This window comes from Amphiprion ocellaris, chromosome 3 (assembly GCF_022539595.1).
Source record: "Amphiprion ocellaris isolate individual 3 ecotype Okinawa chromosome 3, ASM2253959v1, whole genome shotgun sequence".
NCBI classification, from domain to species: domain Eukaryota; kingdom Metazoa; phylum Chordata; class Actinopteri; family Pomacentridae; genus Amphiprion; species Amphiprion ocellaris.
In genome coordinates, this window is record NC_072768.1 from 12801345 (window position 1) to 12825617 (window position 24273).

Sequence of the window (24273 nt, forward strand, 5' to 3'; positions counted from 1 at the left end):
AAGTTATGAATAATGCCTCTGTCTCAATCATCGTCTGTTTTAACAAGGTGGATTAGCCAAGCACCTGCAGGCTGAAAAGCACACACGGCTGCACTCCTAACCAACCACGAGTGGGACAAGAGTCCCCGAGGGCCCTGAACCTCACATCCTCCCTGTTGGACACTCACCAGTCTGTAGGAGTGAGCAGCGGCAAACAGCTCAGGCTTGTCATTTATGCCCATGAATCCCCCTCCAATAAGCCAGAGCTGCAGCGAGAGCAGCTGATTTACACACAGTTGCTAATCAGGGAATGGCTCTCTTGCTAATGAAAACTCATAGATCTATACAATAACACTACTGATATGATTTTATCTGCCATTACTCATTCCTAAATACGCAACTGGCAATACCGGTAAAATGCTCCTGGGGGTGAAACAGCTGAAGTTAAAAATTCGAGGTCAGAAATGTTGACGCAGAAAACGGGGACTGGGTCACGGGTATTGCTATCTCTGTCCTGACCTGAGAACAAGAGTCTCCTGGATGCACATTTCTCTGCAGACATAAATTTCACAAAGGAGCAAATAGATTCTTTCCTCCTCTCTGGCCTCAGTGACGCTCCAGCATTTTGCTGATTGCAGGATGGATATGCCTAACTCCTCCCTCCCATCCAGTTCTGGGAGCCAAGGTAATCCCAGTAAACAGAACGGCCAGTACAATGGTGTGTCTCAGCTTGGCACAGATTCATCATTTAGCTGAACAAGTCATAGGCATCAGTCTAATCATGATTAAGACCATAACAGAGAGTTTGGTAGACACAGGGGGGGGGAAAGGTGGGGGGATGCAACCAACCATCCATCCGCTATATTCATCAGGCAGATCACTTACACTTCCAGCAAATGAGAATGAATTCATTGTGACTTACCTGTTCCATTGGCTGTGTTTGCTAAGAAGAGAGGATACAAAGCTGAGCAGCTTTGAGATAGACGGACATTGAGGCAAAACAGATTCACAGCAAAGTCTTATGGACTAACTGGCTGTGAAAGCCATTTAGGAATAAATGAGTCTAAGTGACTAATTGTAGGTTTTACAAGTAAAGTGCACTCACCACTGGAGCAGTCCAGTCCTCCCCATCCAGGCTCACACTGGCATGTATCAGGAGACACGCAGCGACCGTGGAAACACTCCTCTGTACACAGAGCTGAGACACAGAGACATTCCCTCATCAGTGCCGTTTATAATTGAGTTAACACACATACACACACACACAGTGGAAAAGATCATTAAACCACCAATAAACAGCATAATGAAAACCACCAAGATAACAGCTGAAAGAAAATGGCCCATAAAACTGAACACTCGATATCTCCGTAATACCATCAAGGGACTAAATCTTAGCTACGGCTCTCATATTCAACATCCATCTCAGCAACTTGACACTGGGTTGAATGATTTCTTAGGAGACAGAGTCCTTGGTCAACATCTTGGTTTATCACACAGCTTTACTTTCCACAATGAGTTGTTATCAGCAGGCTGAGCCATGGAGGAACAAGTTGTAAATCCTCTCTAATTTGATCAGCCAGCGCTTTGTCATATAGTGATGCTTTAATGTAGCAGGCCAGGCACTGCAGTGTTTACTAAGTGTGCAGTTTTCTTGATCATTCATATTGAGCAACACAGCACCCAATTGATTGGGTCGGCATTAGTATTCCTGGGAGCGCGTTCACAAGAGTGGGAAGTTTTTTTGAGCCGGGTAATAAAGTGACCTACATGGACTTTTTTTTTTAATGCCACTGTTTCAAACCGAGAAGAAAAAGCATCACAAAAATAGGCACTTAGCATGAATAAATATATGGCAGCCAAGGTCATCTGGCCAGCAGGGTTAAGACAGGCAGGCTCTTATCTGAGGAAAGAGACAGTCAGACCAATACGACGAGAGAGAAACCCCGCCTGATGGGAATCAGCAGTCTACTAACATGGCCTGTGGAGGGATGATACACAATCCAAGGGCAGCAGAGCAGACAGTCCGTCCCTTTTAACTGATCACACCTCATCCAACACTTCACCTGAGTTCTTTTGTTCTTTACTTTTTGTTTTGGTCAAAAAGGGGCAGGAGCAAAGCATTTATGAGATTTTTTTTTTCTAAAAATATGAGCCCTGTGGTGATGCTGCAGCTCTGGGTATAATGCTATGGCACACATCCTGCAGGCAAGAGAGGTCAGCAAGAGCTGGCTGCAGGCCTGAACAGAGCTACTATAGATTATCACTCAATCAGGCTTCGATTAGGATCCACCACCAGCGGGAGAGATGCAGCAGGAGAGGAGAAAGAGGAGTGAATCCCAAACACCCACAAGCCGGTGCTAATCGCAGAAATGCTCCCACGGCAAAAAAGGTAAACCAGAGATTGAAAGATAATCTGGGGCAGATTTCTGAGCATCAGTACTCTGGCAGAAAACTGTCTAATTACAGTAAGCCAGCGAAAAGAAAAGGGGGAAGAGCTTCCACATTTGTGCTGACGAAGGTAGTGAGATCGACTACCTGTAATCAATGAGTCCACAGTATGCAGAGTATTCAAAGAGACGAGAAGACGAATTCAATGTCACCATGATGAGTTGATTTCGTTTAGTTTCAATCAGCAAATTCTGATCAGCAAGAACAGGGAAATGCAAATGTGTCACATCCTTTAGAAAAAAAGAAATATGGAAATGAAGTTTTGAATATGGGAGAAAGGATAAAGCGCACCCTTCTCCTGAGATCTGAACTGGTGTACTGAAGGGATGGCATAATAAAGTAGGAGGTAGGTCTTTCATTTTAATTGAAATTCATGAATCACTCTGCCTAACTCATGTCTAAGGAATCTGTTGGAAAATTGAGTCTTTCATCTAGATAAAAGGCTAATCTAACTCATTATGCAGAGGTGTTATCAGAACGGGGAACAATGGAGCTAATTGGTGATTGTCATGCAGTGTTAATAAATTTAATATTTTTGCCCAGTCAAACTACAATCTTTTAAAATGTCCCACAAAATGGATGTCTCCCGAATCGCTCCCTGTTTTTGGAGAGCTGTGCTGCAGTCAAGGAAAGAAAGACCCACCAGCACAATTTTGTTTGTTTTTAAATGGAAAAATAGGTGAAAGATTGTAATGTAGCTGCTGGTTAAATCAATCTAAGAGATACCAAATATATCAAGCAACTTCCCGCAAAGCCTCTTCTACATGTCGCTATCTGGCACAGAGATGATTTATTTTAAAATTGTGTCTTTGAAGCATTAAAAAAAAACTGCAACAAAGCCAAAATGAAAAAGAAATCAAAGGCACAGGATGTGGATGTGGAGAAAAATCTCTTAATCTTTCCGATCATCAAAACGCAAATGTGAAACTTATCAAATCCCAAGTAATTCTGCAGTCAAAGTCATTTTAAAATTACACCGCGGAGCCGGACAGGCAAGAGTCATGCAGGAGTCATCTGGTCTAAATGCTCTGTGAAAAGACGAACTCATAACCCTGCAGAGCCTGTCAGCCTCTGAAGACATTACGAACTGTTGTCATTAGCGAGTTCCTCTCACCTCCTCATGCACAACTGTAATAATCATGCTTATTAGGAGGGAAATGAGTTCCTCACATCCTCTACGTAAGGTAATGACTTACGACAGATCAAAGGTCACAGAAATAATAAAGACCTCTAGTTGGAAACTTGGAGCACTAATTAAAGAGAAGCAGATCAAAGTTCAACTTATCGTGGCGCGTCTCAAGAAAATAAAACAATTACGAGCGAAAGATGGAATGAAACAAAACAACACACAAAGTAAAAAACATCCTTAAAGATAATGTTGCTGATTTAGTGTCGGAAGCGTTCTCTCGCTTTGTGTGTTTGTGCGATAACTGCGGTTCATTTCAGGTCTCTGCATCCCCAGATTCATTTAGCCGCCTCTCATTGGAGCTAATGTGAGTGTGCCATATGACAAAAAAAAAAGAAAAAGAGGAGAGAGAGCAAGCAGGATTAAAAGGCGAACACTCTTGAAGCATTTCTGACTTTTAATGAAACAGACTTCATGGGGAAAACTACACTAAACTAACAATACACAAGGGGGGGATATTTTAGATTCAGTAAACAACAAAATGTCCTGGAATGGACGACTTGAGTTAATTTTGGGTCGATTTACTCCATAATGCCCCCTTTTGTCACTGCATGCAAAACAGCTCGGGGAGTACAAATCTCTTAATCCTGGTAGTGAGAGTGCTAGGATTAAAAGGGAACAGTTTGCAAAGGCAGCAGAAAGCAAACACTGCCCTCTCGGCCCTCATCAACTCTGCCTCCCCGCTTCACCTGAAGGCAGCCAGGTCAAAGGGGGGTAGGTGGCGGGGGGGCAACTGTTTTCTCTTTCTGCTTTATTTAATATGAAAACCAAACTAAATTATACAATGTGGAGAGGGACCTCCACAGTTTGCACATTCACCTGCTTAACACTCTGAAGAGACTATTATTGAGCAAACGCCTCCATCGCCAGTTAAATGGTTAACGAATACATTATTGATCAGTCTGAACCTCACTCCGCAAGACCCCCATATAATCACACGGGCTCTTACTCTGCACCGGCTGGCTTCCTCTGGATCTGTTGCCCTGAGGCTAGTAAAGCCTAGACAAGGACAAGCCCGGCTGTGGTCAAAGAGCAAACTCACACGGCTGCAGTCATTGTATCAGAAACTCCTTCATGTTGCAAAAGATGTAGGAAAGTATTAAAGTGCAATTCTGGTCTTATTTAAAGGGAATAAAACATTAGGTAAGGCAAGGGTATCAGAAACATAACTCTCAGAAGCTATATGTTCTGTCTTTATTTGACCAAAATGCAAAAATATTCGGTTTGATGTGTGCGAGTAAAAATAGAAATCAATGACCATTAATGAAGCTATAAAAAATGACAGTGAGGGATTGTTATTAGCATATTGCTACAGTCCAATTTTCAAGGCTTCTGCTCTTTTTAAGTTATTGAATTCTGGTGCGATTTTATGGCGCGGGGCTTTACCTCTTCAGTCTGTAACCAGCACCCTCTTGGCTCGTTAATTTTTCTCATTGTTATACAACTTCAATTAAACCGACTGGGGCTGGGAGAGCGAGGCAGGGAGCAGGCTACGGCGTAAAATAGTGTGCTATCTTGTTAAATCATGCTCAATCATATTAAATTGAATAAATTCACATGGATGGCGGCATGCTAACAGAGAAGGTAGTGGCGCAGTGTTACTGGACGTTCATGATATAGAGGATCAGACTGGAGTGGAGGGGGAGCGGTGGCAGCAGTGGTGGCCCGGTGGGGAGTTGTCGCTTTATCTGGAAACCACCCACAGTAAAGATCAATCCTAATATTTACTCCCTTTTCTCTAAATGTCCAGTAGATATAACCTAGGAAATGTCATCAGTGCCGACAAAGCAGTTTAAAAAAAAGGATACTCACGAACACACAAGTCTCCGCTCTCAAAGTAACCAGGGCAACACTGCGAGCGGCGCCTATACATGGTCCTCACTCCCCGCCGGTAAGCCGTCTTATAGCTGATCCTGGAAAAACACACACACAGAGACAGCTACGTGATGTAAAGAGTGACCCTTTCTGAAGGGCAGGAAAACATGCAGAGGGTAAAGTGAGTTGATATGTTGTTGTTATTGCCAATTTTATAAAGTACAACGAGAAAAATAAATTGAAAAGAAAGTGGAATTGTGTCTCCTACATGAAAGTCAGTATCTGGGAGGCGACTCTGTACTTATCCCGTCTGATGTGTACTGTAATGGAGTGATTAAAACTTAACATCTTCAAAACAAGATGATGACAGTCAGAGGCGTCCTGGCTCTGACTACCTCTCCATCAGTCACATTAACAAGGATATTTACTGGGGCCTTTATAGACTTGGCTCTTAATTTTGGGGGACAGTTGAGGTTGAACCATTTTTTTTTTTTAAAAAAGGAACAAAGCAGTAGACTCTAACAAGTTACCTGTGTCGTGTGCATTTAAACCAGTTGAGGATGTCGGTGCATCTGGTGTAATAGATCTGGTCAAATGGGTGAGCGTAGGATTCCTGGACAGTCACAGCGTAGCTGAAAAACAAACATGTAAAGACACCAGTGACAGACAGAAGGACTGGACTTTTATACGACTATGAGGTCATTCCACCTCTCGACTATTTTCTACTATTTAAGTTCCACTACATTTCAGAAGGAAACACTGTACTCTTTACTCAGCTACATTTATCTGACAGCTATAGTTCCAAGTTTTTACTTCGATCTTATATCAAAACCAAAACTTGGATTTAACCGCTGTGATAAAAAAGGGAGTCTTTAGAGGGGATTCTTTCAGGTCTTGTCAGAGTTCCTCTACCAAAGAGACATTTCACCTTTAAATGTCTAATATGGTTTCACTTAAACAACAGTTTGAAGTCCAACTATGCAAATCAACTAGTATTTCACAAAAATTATAAGAGCATCAAAAACATTTTTAAAATTTGGGCAGCTTCTTATCGGTCTAATTTGTCATCCGAAACTCAGATTTATCCCATTCCTCTCATTTGCTGGAAATCAATGTACTAAAGTATGAAAATGTAGATAAAGTAGCTAAAAACAGCTCAACCTCAACCAACTACAACAGGAAAATTAGGAATCTAGCAGGAATAAGAATGGTATAACATATCTTTTCCAGGAGCCATTTTCTGCAGATCAGATGCTTTGATCTTGATACTTTATGCATTTTGTTTATAATACTTCTGTACTTTTACTTGAGTAACAGCAGGACTTTTACCTGTAATGGGATATTTTTTTTTTATTGGTAATTTTACTTAAACAAATGATCTAAAAATATTTTCCACCAGTGAAAGACGCTGTTAAGATATGCTCCTTTTGAGATGTTTAGAAAAACAAAATCAACAGCACAGAGTGCCTGTCAGTGGAAAAAAATGTCCCAGTAAAAATGATACAATAAATTTTTATATGCGAAGAAAGGCTATGTTTATGATATATGCAGCCAGAGAAGTCTGGTGATATTGGAGGGCCTCAGAGCCATGAACGCAGCCCACTTAGGGAATTCATTTCGATGCCAACAAGGTGGAACCATGATTCCTAAGTACCCTCACCTTGGTCAGGCAATAATCCAGATAATATATCTTCACAGCTTTCTTTCCTCCCCTTTGCATCGAGGATAGAAATTATTCCTGCTTTTTTCTCAAAAGTGACACTGGCCAGCACAGCTAGTAATTATTCAGGCTCTATGGCTGTCACGATTGATTGGGATGAGAGTACATTGATCAATCTGCCTGCGCATTTCATTTGAAGCTGCAGCTCCTCCCATCTCTCAGAGCTTGGCGATTTGAGCTGTGCGAGATCGATACTGCTGTATGGACTCCGACAGTAGATCTTGAACTTTGGTTAAGAGCAGATACACTGAAAAAGTTCAAGTCGGTCCTGGGAGTCTGTGTTCTCAAATGAATGAAAATTAGCATTCAAAGCTAGATTTTTAAACACTGTGGTTAATACAAGAGGGTGTGCTCACCTCTCCCAGTGGCTGCAGACGTTGGGGTCATCCGGGTTGAGACTCAACACACTTGTGGTGAAGCCCAGAACGTGAAACAGGGCCAGCAGCACCACCGTTGACCTCATCCTTCACTCTGAGAGGGGGGAAGAAGAGAAAGACACATGCTTGAAAGATGGATCAGTTGTCAGACTGGCCTTTTAAATATGAAAGTATTTGTCTTTGGAAGCACACCTCTGGTAACTTTATAACATTTACAGGAATAGTCTGACATTTGGGGAAATGCACTTTAGAGCTGGATAAAAAAAATCGTCGCCACTCTCATGTTTGTACATTAAATATAAAGCTACAGTTGGCAGTAGTTTGCTTAGCTTAGCATAAAGACTACAAACAAGGGGGAATATCTAGCATGTCTCTGACCAAATGCCAAAAAAATGCTTAATTGAGTTTTTATATCTTCTTTGTACTACTTGTAGAAAACGTGCAGCACAGAACTATTTTAAATAGTTTGATAGGTAATTAATAAACTTCACTATTACTTACTTACTTGAAAGCAAAATGCTGGCGAGAGACTTACAGCCAATTTGCGGTTGATTTGCAGCAAAGACATTAACGTGCCAAAAAAAGTTTGCCAGTGTTGGCCACTAGTGACAAACTTTCACCAACAATAGAAAGAATAATTTTCTTGGCACTGTCACATTGGCACAGTTGTTTTCCACTGTCTCCTCATGACAAGAAGATTGTAAGTTCAAACCTGCTTGTCAGACATTCTCTCTGTATTTGATTCCTCCAGATATGTCCACACAGTTCAAAGAAATTAATGCTTTCCACGTCTGAAAGAGTACACGTAAATGTTCAGTGATAGTCTGCGCTAATTCCTCAGTGGACATTTGCATGCAGCCAAAAATTTGTTATCACATGAACTACACATGAATCAGGAAAGCAAGTGGTGCTTGTGGCAAATGTTTGTTAAGAGGAGAAACTGTAAAAGCAGGTTCTCCATCATCCACGTCAACCTTTACAATTAATCACTGAAACTGTTGTAATTAAAGTGGTCGCTGCCGTACTTCAGAGAGGCCTTGATTCCCATCGATAGAGCCCAAAGAAAGTAGGAAGTCCTGTGCTATGTCTGTCCAATGTGCTAGTCACACCTTAGGAATAATCACACTGATGCAGCGCTACAGCCCAATCTGTAACCAGCTAAAATATCCAAAAGTGCAGTCAGCCTTTCAAAAACATTCACGGGCGTCTTGAGTGTTTTTCTGTTTTCAATATGAGGGGCAATGTGACCATCAGGGTAGCAGACTAAAGTGGACCTGTTGTAGTATGAATGGAACTACGCGAGTGTTCACTTTCTGCTTTAAAAGTCTGCATCTGTCTGTGCACATACAGCCAGAAAGCATTAAGTGGCTCTTGCTAGCTTACTAATGTCTGCAAAGTCGGTACATTTGATTTTCAGTGTGAATACACAGACTGCACACATAAAAATTTGTCTGAACACACAGTTTGAAGTGCCACGTGAACCCTCCAGTCTTTGTGTTGAGTCAAGCTAACCCATTGCTGGTTATAGAATTATATATTAAAAATGGCAAGCATACCAGGCAAGCAAATAAGCATGTCTTGCAAAATGTCAGACCTCTCCTTTAAGAAATAGTGATAGATCAAAAAAAAAAATGTTGATACATATTTAAAATTGGCTGCTGTGTTTTTTCATCTTGGGTAAGACCTTCAAAGAGGCACATGTGCTCTGGTTGGTGAATACCTACAAAGATGAAACCTCCCTGTGACAGTGACAGAAGTGCTGATTTGTTCAGCCCAGCAGGTTATTTCATCAGACGTGTATGCAAGAGCATATATGATCAACAGAAACGACATTGATGGATTCTCCTCACATGCACACCTTACAGTAGCAAATCATTACAGAAGTGTGAATGGATAATGCATGTATGTCTGACAATAAATTTCTTATATATAGCACACACAACTGACATCATATTCTTAGTATAAATATGCAGACATCTGACTCCTGAATCTGAGTCTGTGTCTTCATATGTCTCAGTTTGTGGTGATAACACACTTACGTGACAGTGTGTTTGCATGAATGCATTAGGTCGAGTGTGCTCTGCATGTGCCTCGGTGTGTTATAAGGATTTGTTCAATATTTCTGAGTGACTGTATCCAATAACACAGGCGTTCACATGTTCAGCTAATCTTCTGCATTGATAGCCGCATGTAGTTCACTCACAAGTGAAAGAAAATCAATCAGACCTCCACTTCCTCTAAGTAGCAGTTCATCTGTACAGGCAGAGGTTAAAGTCATGTTCATTTCCTTAACAGGATGATTAATCAAGGTACACACCTGTTACCGGCGGTAGTTGCTTTCATATTCAGGCCCTTCTCTGAAACAGTCCTGTTAAATACTACAGGGACACTGCTTGATGGACTAGAAAGCTTTTATTGTTTCTGTAATTTGACCACCTCCCTCATACATTCTTCTGAATGACTCTGGACAAGTGGAATACTTCTTAACTTGTCACATTTTTCATCTCAGCTCTCATTCACAAGGGTGCAGCGTGAGGCCGAGAGGTGATAAAATTAGGATTATCCCCAATATGTGGCCAGATTAAATGAATCAATGGCTTTTAGTGGTTGTTGGAGTGATGGCTGCAAGCAAATTAAGTGCCACGGAGCCCTTGAAGGAAGAGACAGTGACAGATCTAATAGCCAGAGGCACGTGGCCTTAAGCTCACCTAATCTTACAGCCTGTGGTCCCTGGGTGTTTTTCGTGGCTGCTGAGGGGGCTCTCGAAGCACGAAGTGACAGAAGTGCCGCTGCGCTCAGATACGCACACTCGCTGGGAGAGGTGATGACAGGTCACAGATCTGTGGGAGAGAAGAAAAATAATGAGCTTATGATGACACACAGAAGACACATGGTTCCCTGCTCGCGCTCACATGGATGCACGCACACAAGCTCATAAATTTCTGATGGGATCAAGAATCTCAACAGGCGTATAGTTCACAAAAGCTGCTCTTGAACGGCCAGTTTACTCTGTGCAGCCTCCACATCCGACCACACAGTTCTCATTCTAGTTTCTAGTTTCCCACCTACCTGGTATCATCAGACACACTAGGTTACCCACAGGAATAAAAGCCTACATTAACTCAAGAGGGGCAAACACAATGAACTCTGTTCACACTTCAAACACTATGAGTGGCTTGTCCACAGTGTGACAAGATCATGTTATCTGTGCTCATTAACGAAGCCTACACAAGGGTTATTGCAATGATAATGCAGGCAAGAGAACATTGACGTGTTTATCATCGCTCTCACTACACTGTTCTTAATGATTCCTCCAGAAGGTCAGGGGGCAGTTTGAAGATTCTTGTGTCCTTCGTTTGCTGAGAATTCTGAATAAAGCTGTGAACACATGGTCAACAAAATAACATGTCTGGTTTTGTTCTTGGCTACATAAATAATTCAACATAATTTCTTTTGCATATGATCTGTTTCTAAAGCCCAACTGGACAATGAGACAGAGCGCTGGAAAACTGCTGTAGGTAGACTCATCACGTCTATTGTACTTACAAATAAGGTCATTTAGAGATCTCTGTTGGGTAATCAGAACTGAAGGTAAATTTGCAGAGGTATCATCATACAGCTGGCTCCACTACAATGCACTCCCACTGTTATTATAATAACAGCTGAATAGTATTAACACTGGATTACTGGAACGGGGCTTCAGCAAATAGATTTTTCCTTTTTTTTTTGCACGCATGCATCCAGACCTGCTCAAAATGAACCACAGTAAAATTAAGTTCTTTACCTAAATGTGCAATTGATGAAATCTAAGTTCCAAATTAATTTATGAGATTATGCTTTCAATTCAAATCTAATTTCTTATCCATTTTTACGTTAACTATATGGAATGAACAACACAATCAGCATAATTTAGGTCCATTCAAAGTCCTCATTCATCCCCTGATGGTGCATTCACTGAGCGCACTTGTAAAACATCAGGAAACTGTGGTGCTGACAGGGAGGAAAGTGTTTTTCCAGCAACAAACTGCAGCTGCAAATTAGGATTTGAAATCAAACCCTCTGTAAAGGTTTAATGCCAAATCCTTTGCTGTTAGATCTGGTCACAATCTACCTCCAGTGAGATATCTGTGTGCAGCACAGCATGTGTCAGTGGCAGCTTAGTGACTTTAAAAATGTGAATGTCAAGGACAAAAGAAACTCGCTGATATTTTGTCATGCCTGAACGCATCCTTGCCATTTCCTTCAGTGTGGGTTTTAACATTTGAATGTTTTTTTTTTAAGACACACAATGTTACACTCAGTCTAAGGAACTTCTGTTCATCGCTGATTCTGTATACAGCATGTCTGAACAAAGAGAACTGCATAAGACAGACAAGCTGGATCAATGACGCTTATCACTCGGGGCTCCTGTATGCCTCCTCCCTGCATCTACTGAAATCCCTGAAAACAGTCCCTTTTTGTTTTCACTTCAAACGTGCTCACTTTACACCAAACAAAATGTTCTCTGGAGACCTTATTCACCCTAAATGAATTTCTCTCCTGTTTCGTCGCCACTTTGATTACTGAACCTAAGAAACCCTCCAAGTCGCTGAGCCGCTGCATCCGATCCCGCTGACAAACAGCTGAAATAGCAACATCGTTTAGGCCATTGATGGAGACACGAGTGCAAAGTACAGGAGGCAGAGTACAGAGCGAAGGTGCATGTAGGATGTAGTGTATGTGATTATAAGAACTTCTGAATCTTGACATGAACACCCACAGCTACCATCAAACACCTACCTGCAGGAACGTTGACACTGATGAAACAGAGCCACCTTTGTCCTCTGGGCTGCCTATCAGCGGAGACATCTGCATGATTAAAGTCATGTGTCTTCAGCGTGTGACTTATTAAAGTGCAATGCAATTAACCACCCTGTCCCCTGGCTGACCAGCTCTTGCACTCTTCCATGAATGATGCTCAGCAGGCATGACTGACTAGCACGAGTTAGCTCACCTCCCATCTAAGGACCCCGGCTGCTTTTCAGGCTCATCTCTGTGCTCTATTTATCACAATGCTTGGTTTCATCTTGCTGCCGTTAATTTACATCTACATAATCGAAACCAGTCAACGGAAACATCACTTGGTATTGCAATCTTGTCTGAAGCAGCACAAGAGAATGCCTGATCAGTTGTGGGCGTCAGGGTGTGACTTGTCTTTGCACAATCAGCCTATTATCCCACCTCTAAATTCAAGTGGAGGGCTCATATACAATTTGTATGAGAATTCTTCCAGCCACTCAATCTGTTTTGTAATCACTACTGAAGGATTCCCGCAGCAACCTAATTTGGAGTGATCTAAAGGTTACAGGTGTAGCCTCACAGCACAGAGTGCCAATGAGATAAGCCCCACTGCTGGCCATCGCTGTCTCTTGCTGCGGGCTATGAGTCATTAAGAGTCAGGCCTCATTAGAGGGGCCATGGTGTGGCGCATCATAGACACTGGTTCCCCAGGTTTCAGCCACATACCTGAGTGTCTGATGTGTTGGAGGCCAGAAAGAGAGTACAACGGTATGCCAGGGGACATGCTGCTTCTCTGACAAGCACAGCAACAGCACTAAAACTAAATCCTGAATTGTTGGTGCTTACTGGTAAAAAAAAAGAAAGAAAGAAAGTTAAACCTCCACTATAATGTTTTATGCTTATAAGTAGGCTACTGTACAAAATGCAATTTAAGGTTACTTATATTCTATTTCAGTATTAATTTTTAACTTAATACTTACACTCCACTATGCACCTTATGTAGTTTGATACAACTGTTTTCCTACTATCTGTCAAAGTCACTTTAATCACTGTGCCTTGAAATGTGTGAATATTTTTTATTGAATTTTAATTACATTTAGTGTTCTATAGATTTTGAAATTAGAAGTGCTTTTAATTTTATTGTACAGTGTATACTAACCTTTAATGTCAATGTTACTCACCTGCCTGTCCTGTCTTTTTGTTATTTATGTTGTATGTAAGTTGCTGAATATTTATTTCCCTTGCGATTAATAAAGTATCTATCTATCTATCTATCTATCTATCTATCTATCTATCTATCTATCTATCTATCTATCTATCTATCTATCTATCTATCTATCTATCTATCTATCTATCTATCTATCTGTCTATCTTTAAGAGGAAACTGTACTGATCATGCCAGATATTGCTTATCTACTGAATAAGATTTTAAAAAACATCCCATGTGAAAAATACACACGGATGAGCCCCAACATTAAAACCAGCGACAGGTAAAGTGAATAGCGTTGACTATCTAATTACAGTATCATGGGTGGGGCATATTAGGCAGCAACTGAACAGTCAGTTCTGAAGCAGGGGAAACGTCAAGTGCAGGAATGTGACTGACTTTGACAAGGGGAGATTTTGATGACTAAACAAGTGAATCAGAGTATTTCCAGGTCTTGTAGGGTGCTTCCAGTATACAGTGGTTAGTATTCACCAAAAATGACCCAAAGAAGTACAATCAGTGAACCAGCGATAGGGTCATGGGCACCCAAGAATCACTGATGCGTCTGAGGAGTTGAGGCTGGTCCGTGTGGTCTGACCCCACAGAAGAGCTACTGTAGCACAAACTGCTATAAAACACTGACACTGACTAAAGTGTCAGGACACACAGAGCATTGCAGCTGGTTGTACATGGGGCTGTACAGCTTCAGATGGGTCAGAGTGTCTGTGCTGACACCTGCCCACTGCTGAAAGTCTCTAAAATGCACATGTGAGTATCAGAACTGGGCCATGGAGCAATGGAAGGAGGTGAGCTGATCTGATGAGTCACATTGCTTTTACATCACATGAATGACCAGGTGCCTCATACACCCCATCATGGTAATGGTATTGCTTGACTACAGTGGGAAAATGCACCCAGCCACAATGCAAAAGTGGTTCAAGATGTTGACTTGGCCTCCAAATTCACCAGAACAAGTCTGATCCATGGAGACCCCACCTCTCACTTTACAAGACAAGGATCTAGTGCTTCAGGACATCTTCAGACGTGTGTGGAGTTCATGCTTCAACAAGTCTGGCCTGTACAATACTAGGCAGGCGGTTTTAATGATTGGTGCAAATTTTACAGTTTCTTGTGAGATTAGCTCCATCTCAACCAGCGGCAAGATTAAAAATATTACTTACCTTAATACATACCTCAATGCTAAGAATGAGGTAACATAAAATGAACTGATTGTTTCCCTCAGAATAGGACCAATAACTTGCTTTTTTACTTTAAATATATTTAGCTATATTGAGTATACATTTGAATGTATATGTTGTTTTTTTTACATTATGATATTTTCACTTTACTCAACTGTCTTCTCTTACTTTCTCTGGATTCCTCATTTTATTCCTCTCCGTATTCACATCACTATAAAGAGACCAAATACATGCACTGCCATGGCAAGCGTACTGAAGTTATAAAGCCCCAGAGGGTGTTTGTCGCTGCATTTATGGGAATTTCAGTAATGCTGACAGCATGAAGTGGAGCCAAGGCAGCAATGTCTTACACCTGATTTCTCTCCTGGGCACTTTTCTTTTTATTACACTTCAGTGGTTAGGAATGCCAGGTTGACATGATACAGCTAAGGATTAAATTCACAATCTCTCAATCTCAGACCGGACACTTCAGCCATAACACTGCTTCGTTATGGTTATGGACATTAGTATTTTAACTCATTTGTGAGGACATACATTTTATAGAGCAGGAAGAGAATTTCTGGCAGCTTTAGCTGTGGACTTTTGCATAAGATTTTCTAAGAAGAGAATGAAGATGGACAAGACAGACAGAAGACAGTGTGTGTGTGTTATATTTATATTATTAGCACGCACAACATTCATATGTATGCAGGTTGCAGTTTCCTAAGAGAGAGTTCTAAAACTCAGCGACCACATACTTCACTGTAGACTGTGCCTCTGCTGAAATATTCTCATAAGAATAGTGTACTGTAGGCATGTAGCAGAGTTATAAGAATGATTGGTTCTACACTCACAAAATCACAACAAAGTTTTATTTAAATCAACCTAATTTACTGTACATCTTCAAATAAGTCAAATGATCTGTTTCTTTGACTTATTTTTGTTTAAAAATCTTGCCCAGAAACAGATTATTTTAAAAATCTATCTAAAATATTAAATGCATGTTAGTTGAATTAATAATTAATAAATTAACCAATTAAAAGGATTTCAAATACCTACTGCAGCAAATATACTGTGGAGCGTCAAACAAAAGTTGGAAAAGAGACAGAAAACCCAAACTGCTATGGGTCAAATGTCAAACATTTACATTCTTACATTTCCCGTAACACAACAAAGTAAAATCTTTCATTCCTTGATAGATTACTATGTCCACATCTTGCAAAAAATGGCATCAGTTTGCAATGCAGGCTTTTTCTTTTCAGTCTGTAGTCAGTGTGATATTACTGTCTCAGTGCTGACAAAACTCAATCAGGCACCACAGAAGAAAAAGACAAACGGTTGTTTCAGTTCCATAATTTCCCTATTTTACTGAGCAAATGATTCACTGATTGAGAAAATAATCAGATAATTAATCACTAATGAAAACTAATTAGTTGCAGGCTGCAGGGTTTCCATTATATGGTGGATATTGAATAAAATTTGAGATAGAGATCATTTAGTAGAGTTACATTGTCTTGTGTTGTGCCTTCAAACTTTGCATATTTGTATTTTGTTGTGAATATTACAATTCAGCCATCACATTATCAGACTGTTAAAATAGCTCACAACAAAAATATGACAATAAAACAATATGATTGCAATACTTTATGAAAGTCGGAAAAAAATAAAGCTATCAGTTGAATTCATTTTTGAACACTTTGTTTATTGTGTGTTTTGTCTCTTTGTTGACAAAGGAATTACACTATAAATTCATATCTAGAGAGATGGGGAGAGTGTCTGTAAGAATAAATGTAACTGTATTATAACTGTGTGTTGGAGTATCAGCCAGATAGGTACTCATATGGATTATTTATGATACTATCATATGTGTATTATTAATATCCAACCATCCATTATCTACACACCACTTTATCCTGTCAGCCTGGAGCTAGAGCCTATCACAGCTGACAGAGGGTGAACGGCAGGGTACAGCCTGGACAGGTCTCCAGTCCATCACAGGGCTGACATGAAGAGAGAGACAACCAAGCACATTCACATTTTCAGCCAGTTTAGAATCACCAATTTACCTAAGAGTGTCTTTGGACTGTTTCAGGAAGCCGGAGCACTCAATGAAATATTATTAATATGATGTCAATTTATTATTAATTTGGTTATTGTCAATATCAGTATATTACAGCATCCCTAATAACAATCAATGTTTCAAGTGACTCTACAAAGTATAGATGACCTTTATCCAGTGAAAGTGTTGATAAAGTCAGGGGACCTATCAGCGGTTAAGAAAATCCTCAGAGAAGATTTAAAAGTTGTTCAGCCGCTGCACTGGGCCATCAGAAATCAGTCTCATGTGACCGCTACAGCAACAACGCAACTTTCATGACTGTGATTCCTACTTGGTCGTTGAGGCACCTGGGAAAATGCTGTGCGTCGTTTAACAGGAGCTTAATTCTGCCCACATGGTTTATTCATGTGGCGACCGCTGATATCACGACTCTCATAAATCACGCAGTGCGGCATGCTGGACGTCCACACGCTCGGGCAGGGCTCACTAATCTCAACACCATCTTTCATCTGAATAACCTTGCCTTACCGCAGGGCAGGCCAACACCAGACACAGCCCACTGGAGGGAGGCTCTCCTCATACTTTTATTTCTTTCACTCTGGGCACAAAGACTTTCTGGAGCCTGTCGGAGCAGACGAACACTGTCCTGTGTACTCCCAGTCTGCCCACTCTCAACCACAGGCAATAATGAGATGTTGCTTCATGGGCATCAGAGAAACTAATCTAGTCTAACATTAGCTTTATGAATGTAGAATCAGACACACAGGGGAGTAGAGCAGCAGAGTTGGTCCAGCCATCTGTTCAGAAGCGGTTCAAAGAAAGAGCAGAAAATGTGAAACTAATGTGAGTAAACATGATCATCAAATATAGATAAGAGAACAGAGCATTGAGCAACTTTGCCCTCATTTTTTGTTGCTCTTTTTACTGTCAGAAATGATCTAATCTTTTTTTTTTGTAATTAATTATATTTGGGTTCTTAACATAACAGGAACACAATCTGCAGTCATAAACATGTCACCAATTACCAGCTTTAGGCAGACATTTTCCGTAAGAAAACCAATTAGTGAAACAACACCACTTAATGAACCAAAATAACAATGCCACTGATGTCACGTAGCTCTGCCTGCTGCTTGGAACAGTCACTGTATTTCACCCCATGCTTTTAATAACAAACCCCAGGCATCACACTGACAGCCAAATGCGTTGCAGCCTACTCTGCACTACGTCTGTGTTGTCTCCACGGCCTGACCGTGGCCTCCTGCTGCCTCGAGGAGGAAGCACCAGTAAGGCTCTCCTTCCCCACACAAGACAATTAGCCGCCCTGTGACTGATCACAAGTAATGAGAGCTTCTGGAGAACAGTTGGACATCTTTGGACAAATTAATGTGAGAATATTAGCCTGTTGAACCTTCTGCTCTCTCCCACCAGGATCACTTTTAGTGGAGAACGAAAGTGGACCACTCTATTACTCAACAGCTCTCTGATCAAGGAAGCACAACAACGCGATCGTGTACACTTAGCAGCCAAGATAGTTATTACTGTGTTTTATTTCTACAAGTTCTGCGGAGCAAAGGCCAAGCTCAGCAGAGGTACAGCGTGGACAGAAAAACAAATGAAAAGTGGTACTAGATGGTAGGAGGCACTGAACAGGCAAGTAGAGTCTAGCTGAGCAGCTCGCCATGAAATGCTGAAACAACAGCACGGCTGCCAGGGCAATTTTACACCCCAATAGTTTCACACCTCAGCCACCAACCCCTTCCAACTCTGAACCTTGTGTCTTCTTTGTGTCTTCATTTATTTTGTGTCAGTGTCCAAGATGTGAGAAGCCAAGCAGTGAGAAACTCGTCCCAAATGTCGTAGGGTAAGCGGTGTGTGAAGCAGACATGGGGAGCAAGGAAGAGAGAAGCCACGGCGAGAGGATGCACTTTATTTTCTGTGCAGACGATCCTCTGAGATCTCAAAAGATGTGTACGCTATGCAGTAGAAGAAGCAAACACTTTACATGAAATTACTGCTATTGTAAGTTTACTTTATTACAAGAAAAAGTCCTGCATTCAAAATACTTCTTAAGTTAAAGTACGGAGGCATTATCAGCAAAATGTAGTCAAAGCATCGATGTAAAAGTAAATCAATTTAAAGGGGTTCTGCAGTAAAATGCCTGATATATATCACTGATACATTTAATTACATTTTTAATCATGTTTCAAGCAGCATTCACTAGTGTAGCTGGTCAGCTGTAGCTATAAATATTTTACAGACATTCGGGTAATTTAGGAGAGTTTCCTAACATAAGGGTCATGCCATCTACAAAAGGTCACAAGATCAATCAGAGTGATTGGCATGATTAACAAGACAAGAGAGGAAAAAATTAAATAAAAAAGATATTTTGGGGTTTTCTTTGATTCTTTTTGAGTATTGGATTACTGAAGAGGATATTGCAAAAAAAAAGGTGAGAAGTCTAAGAGGAGAAATTATTTTAGTGGGACTGCTAATGACATCTGAAATATAGTCAGAATTCCCTAGTTGACACTGATTATGATGGGGTGGCCTGTCATAAAGTGTAAAACCGCAATTTTTTTTACCGTAAAATCTTAATTTGTGAAGTAACTAGCAATTGCAGCTGTCAAATAAATGTAGTAAAAAGTAGAATATTTCACTGTGATGAATAGGAAGAATAAAGTAGCAGGAATACTCAAGTAAACTACAAGTACCTCAAAGCAGCACATAAGTACAGAACCTAAATATATTACCTTGGCTTATACACCGCCCTTGACGCAATATAGTCTGGTATTTTAACAACCAGTCAAGTGCAGGTCAAACTTCACAGAAACTAAGGAGACTGTGGGATTTCTCTCAAGGAGAATCTGTGTACATGCAGGGGGAATTTCTTTTCTAAAAATAAACCTATTAGAATAAAACATCAAGTCTTTATGTTCGACTAAAAGCTGCACCTCCTACATCGCTCTCTAGATCAGCGGTGCACTCCCTCTGCTAGTGGAGCACATTAACCTTCCAGATCACCAGTCACTAAAAAGAGGAATGACTTACCATCATGGTTATTAAATCTGAAAATATGCTCCTGCAGCATGTACGATGCAACCAGGTGATCTCAATTTGGTGAAATGAGAGTTCCATCAACTGGATTTGCATTAAAGATGTGTGCCCAATTTTTTACCACCGTGACCTTTTAAATGTCCTTGAATCCACTTGAGCAAAATACGCTTACTTAGACTGAATGCATTAAAAAAAAATGAACAAAAGATAAGAGCGCATGTGGCTGTGTTCAGCCTGCCTTATGAATACACAAAGAAGATGCCTGCTTTCATCACTGACATGACAGACTTCAATTAAACCATAACGTAACCGAAAATGAAAATCCAAACATAGATCCATCCATACATGGAGCCAGTGGAAGTCATCATTAATTTGCTCATGCAATAATAACAACTAGAAACAATGCACTAAAATGTTTTCTATATAAATCATCGGCTTCATTAGAGGGTCACATTGTTAACACTAACCCTGCAGTGTAAAATACAACAATATAATTGTGTCATATATCACAATTTTATGAATATCACAATGCAGTACAAATAAAAAATGTCATGCACTCAAACACTATAATAACGATATATACATCCTGTTAGATGTACTTTCAAATTAATGATATCTGTGAAATAGTTCTGCCCTGCTTTCTCTCAGCAGCCAGGAAAATACAAAAACAACACAAGGTTGTTTAAATGCAGTTTTCTGTCATCTCAATGTGCACCGCTTTGTGCTGTATATAAAAATGCCCCTTGCTGTAAATTTTGCTGCATCTCTTTTGTTCTGCCCACTATCATGCGGCTGTGGCCAGCAGGACAGCAGGACAGCCGGACAGCCGGACGCTGGTACCGGAGGTGCCGAGTGTTTGTGCCCTGGCCCTCGGCTCTCTGGACAGGTCTGAGTGCAAAGGAGATGGGACACTTGGCTGGCTGCTGTATTATTCATGAGTCACCCCTGTTGAGTGGGCTGTTATTCAGCATCCAAATCCCAGATGTGGTTCAATCTGTACTCCATTCAGTGTCCTGACTGCTGGCCATTGATCACAAGCAAGGTACCCGGGTGCTGAATAAGCGCAGGGGCTTTATGTTATAGGGCTCAAAGCGCCTCACTGATAGCACAAAGATCCATCACCACACATTGGAAACGGTCCAGAGTTTTCTCGCAGGAACTGATCAGACAACTTGAGAGGAGATGCATTTACAACATTTGTTAAACAGACATAGCGCAGCATGTGGCTGGGGTGTGACAGCAATGTGTTATACGCGAGGTACTGATGAAGTGTAGAAATGGAGCAGAGCGTTTGTTTTTGAGTCAACCCAGAAACACACACTCAGCACATGCATCCCCAGCAACAGGCAGAGAGAAAATACTATGATGAGGTCCCTCTGTGAAAGGTGCCAGAAGCAAGGTATCACACTCTAATAGGCATCATACTATTAATGGACAGTTGAGCACAGTGAATCATTTGTCTACTTTAATCATCAATCACATGTGGGCAGCCAAATGTGGCACGACCACAACTCTCTCCTGTCTGCATTTGTCAGGATGATCATCCATCATTGATCATCCTGCAGAATTGCTGCATAATAAGAAATAATCATTACCATATCAGTTAGCCTGCTGAGACATACAATATTACAATAGTGGAACCTACGTAACAATTTATGGCCTAAAGAGTTCACGTTCAGGTCGTGTTTCTCAGGATCAGTCTTTTCCAAATGAATTTGACCTGTCAAACCTCACACACTATATCTTTCTCATGTTATAACCTCAGATTTCTGACTAAAATCTTATCTGTTTGGCTGAGGAAACAGTCTGAAATGTTCACGACACAAGATGCTGGGGAATATTTAACCTCTGTTTAACACGACTGGGTATTGCTGGGATTTTGTATTTGGCAAGTATTAAAAATTGCCTCGTTCTTTGATCAGACTGATGAATCATCTTCTACATAATATTTCTTGGGACTTTTAGAAAATGAATCACATCCATTTTAACTCATTTTCTCAACAGTTTAAAACACTCTTAGTGCCTCTCAGTACCTTTTTTGATGCCGTCAAATTAGCATTAAATATTAAATTTGTGTATGTTTCTGACAGGGCCATATTTCAATTCTCTCCTTCTGTTCAACATCCTCAGCTGTCTGAAGAAAAGATTAGCCACAGATGCTCACTGAATAGCTGTGGGTTTTTTTACAGTCCACATAAGTGATTAAATCACTTTTAAACTCCATCGTAATTAGTAATAAAAGGCAGTACAACTCATCTGCGAATGTAAAGCAGTGAGTAAACCGAGTAAAAATCATATTCCTGAGATGGAGAGCAGAGTTTTGCTGTCTCAGGTATAATGATGAATAATAGCCTTATCAACAAAGCACAACGCATCCCAACATGCTGAGATGTTATCACTGCTCATTTCCTCAGCTTATGTATCCTGTATCTCTGGTGGAAAATGTGTCGTGTGGTCCCATCGCACTGTTACTGACAGCCTAGTCATGTCTGAATACTGGGGCTTTCTGGCAGGGGTCTTTTCACAAGACAAGGAAGGAAAAAAGTGGCAGATGTAAGCAGATGCATCAGCAGTATTTGCAAAAAGTCACCAAATCCCCATAAGGGACAAGCTTGTCATTAAAACAAACAAGAAAAGAACTGATGAGTGCATTAATCAGAGCCCGGCCAAGCATCAGCGCAGAGCTGTAGTCCATGGGGTTCCTCCCCAGGACTGCACCTGAGGGAGGGGGGATTAACACGACTCCACGCCGGAGCTCCTGTCGGAAATCTGCCTGAGCTCATCGTTTCTGCTGCTTGCTTCGAGGCTGTGGCTGGATATCAAGCTCAGGCAATCTATTCCCCTGCAGAGCGTTGGCTGACCGGCATCAATGCCGCACATTGTCGAATTATTAATTAAATGTATGCAAGCATAATCAGATGCAGACATAGTCAGACCTTTGGGACGGCTAACATAGAATTGAAGATGAATCTAACTTGCAGATGTCTTCTTATTTTTCAATGTCAGCCAGCTCTGCTGTTTTCGGGAGGAAAATCTCGTGGCCTTTAAAATTTAGCATCGATTTGCACTTATTTAATTTTGTTGTGATGCAAAACATGCACGACGATGACTTTTCCTTATGATGCACACCCACAAGAAAAGACACAGGATCATTAAAAAGTATTTACCGTAACAAACAGTTTAACACTACAGTATACGCTGCAGCATAAATGTGTTCACACAAACAAGCAAGATAAGAAGTGGGTGTATGCTATAGTATATATTGTTTTCATTCCCTGTCCACAGTGCAAAATGTAAATGCCAGAGCTTTCAAAAGTAAAGCAAAGTCCAGGTCCTGCCTCCATATATTTCATTAACTTTTGTTAATGTAGTTGCTATGGCTCCAGGGTATTTGCTCAATGCTCAATGCACTTTTGCTGAAATAATAAGATCTATCAGTCACCGCAAAGCAAAAACAGCTTAATTTGCAGAATAAAGGTCATTCTAGCTGCTACTTTTGAGGGACTCTGGCAGAGAACAGTGTTCAACAACAACAAACTCTAACAGCAACTCTGAGCAGAAATATTACAGGATACTCAGAGGGTACACGAGCAGTTTTAAAAATTAATGTCAAGTTTGTAACGCAGAGCTGACTTTTCTGATTCGCCCTTGTGAACTGGACCCGACCCACTCATTATCCCACAGTACACAGAGTTCTGCAAAGCCTGATGCACTGCTGGAGACATTTCACACTGCCAACGCACATCTGGCCTGAGGGGAAACTATGTCTAAACATATGTGCTGATAAGTGTTCCCAGATCCTTTAATTCATGTGTGATTAAGAGATTATTGAGCCTGTGTGGGTCCTGAACAGCAGCTGAGCAAGTGTTAATTGCAGTTGTTGAAAAAAATTAAAGAATGAATTGTGCTACCTAAATCAAACAGATTTGTAAATTGTATGCACACACTTATACATTCTTTCTAATTTAGAAGTTGAATGGCTATGCAATCTAAAACTCTTAGCATGGAAAGCGATTTTTCCCTGTTTGCCAATAGAACGTGTCCTTGTGAAGTGAGAAAGCTGTCAGCCCTCTACAGCCACACTCTTTCATTAATCAGCGCTAATTAAACATATCGATTGAGCCAAACATCAGGATTTCCAGTTGAAAAGGTTTAGTAGACTGTAAAGTGTACACAACAAAAAACTCCACCAAATGCACAAGCCACTTATGAACCCTCAAAGGATCCGTTGCTTTGGAGGAGCTCAGAAAACAAGACAAAGAAGTGCCTGCTCATTTCTCATTAAATAACGTCAGAATTCACGGAGTCTCTGTGGCAAATGTCGTCCTTGGTTCTACCGAGAGCTGAAGCCACTGAAGCCGAACACAGTATCAATTTGTTTTCAGGCGGCGTGACCTCTCAGCGGTGGGAAAAAAGTTGCTTGAAATCACAGCGGCCTTCTAACCCTGGAGGACCAGCAGATGGTACACAA

At 40.9% G+C, this 24273-nt stretch overlaps 1 protein-coding gene across 7 annotated transcripts in view; it reads right to left on the bottom strand.

Annotated features, from left to right (window-relative positions):
* megf11 (multiple EGF-like-domains 11) overlaps window positions 1-24273 on the bottom strand; it is a 69623-nt gene that overhangs the window by 42946 nt on the left and 2404 nt on the right. For 4 of the 7 annotated variants that reach the window (XM_023277198.3, XM_023277193.3, XM_023277196.3 and 1 more), the window contains exons 2-7: window positions 10234-10365; window positions 7505-7619; window positions 5959-6060; window positions 5426-5526; window positions 1085-1177; window positions 902-922 (exon numbers count right to left, since the gene is read on the bottom strand). In XM_023277198.3, the coding sequence (XP_023132966.1) occupies window positions 902-922; window positions 1085-1177; window positions 5426-5526; window positions 5959-6060; window positions 7505-7611 (424 nt within the window). In that variant the 5' untranslated portion in view covers window positions 7612-7619; window positions 10234-10365. The remainder of the gene's footprint in view (window positions 1-901; window positions 923-1084; window positions 1178-5425; window positions 5527-5958; window positions 6061-7504; window positions 7620-10233; window positions 10366-24273) is intronic. The other 3 variants (XM_023277197.3, XM_023277195.3, XM_023277194.3) reach the window with 1 other exon arrangement.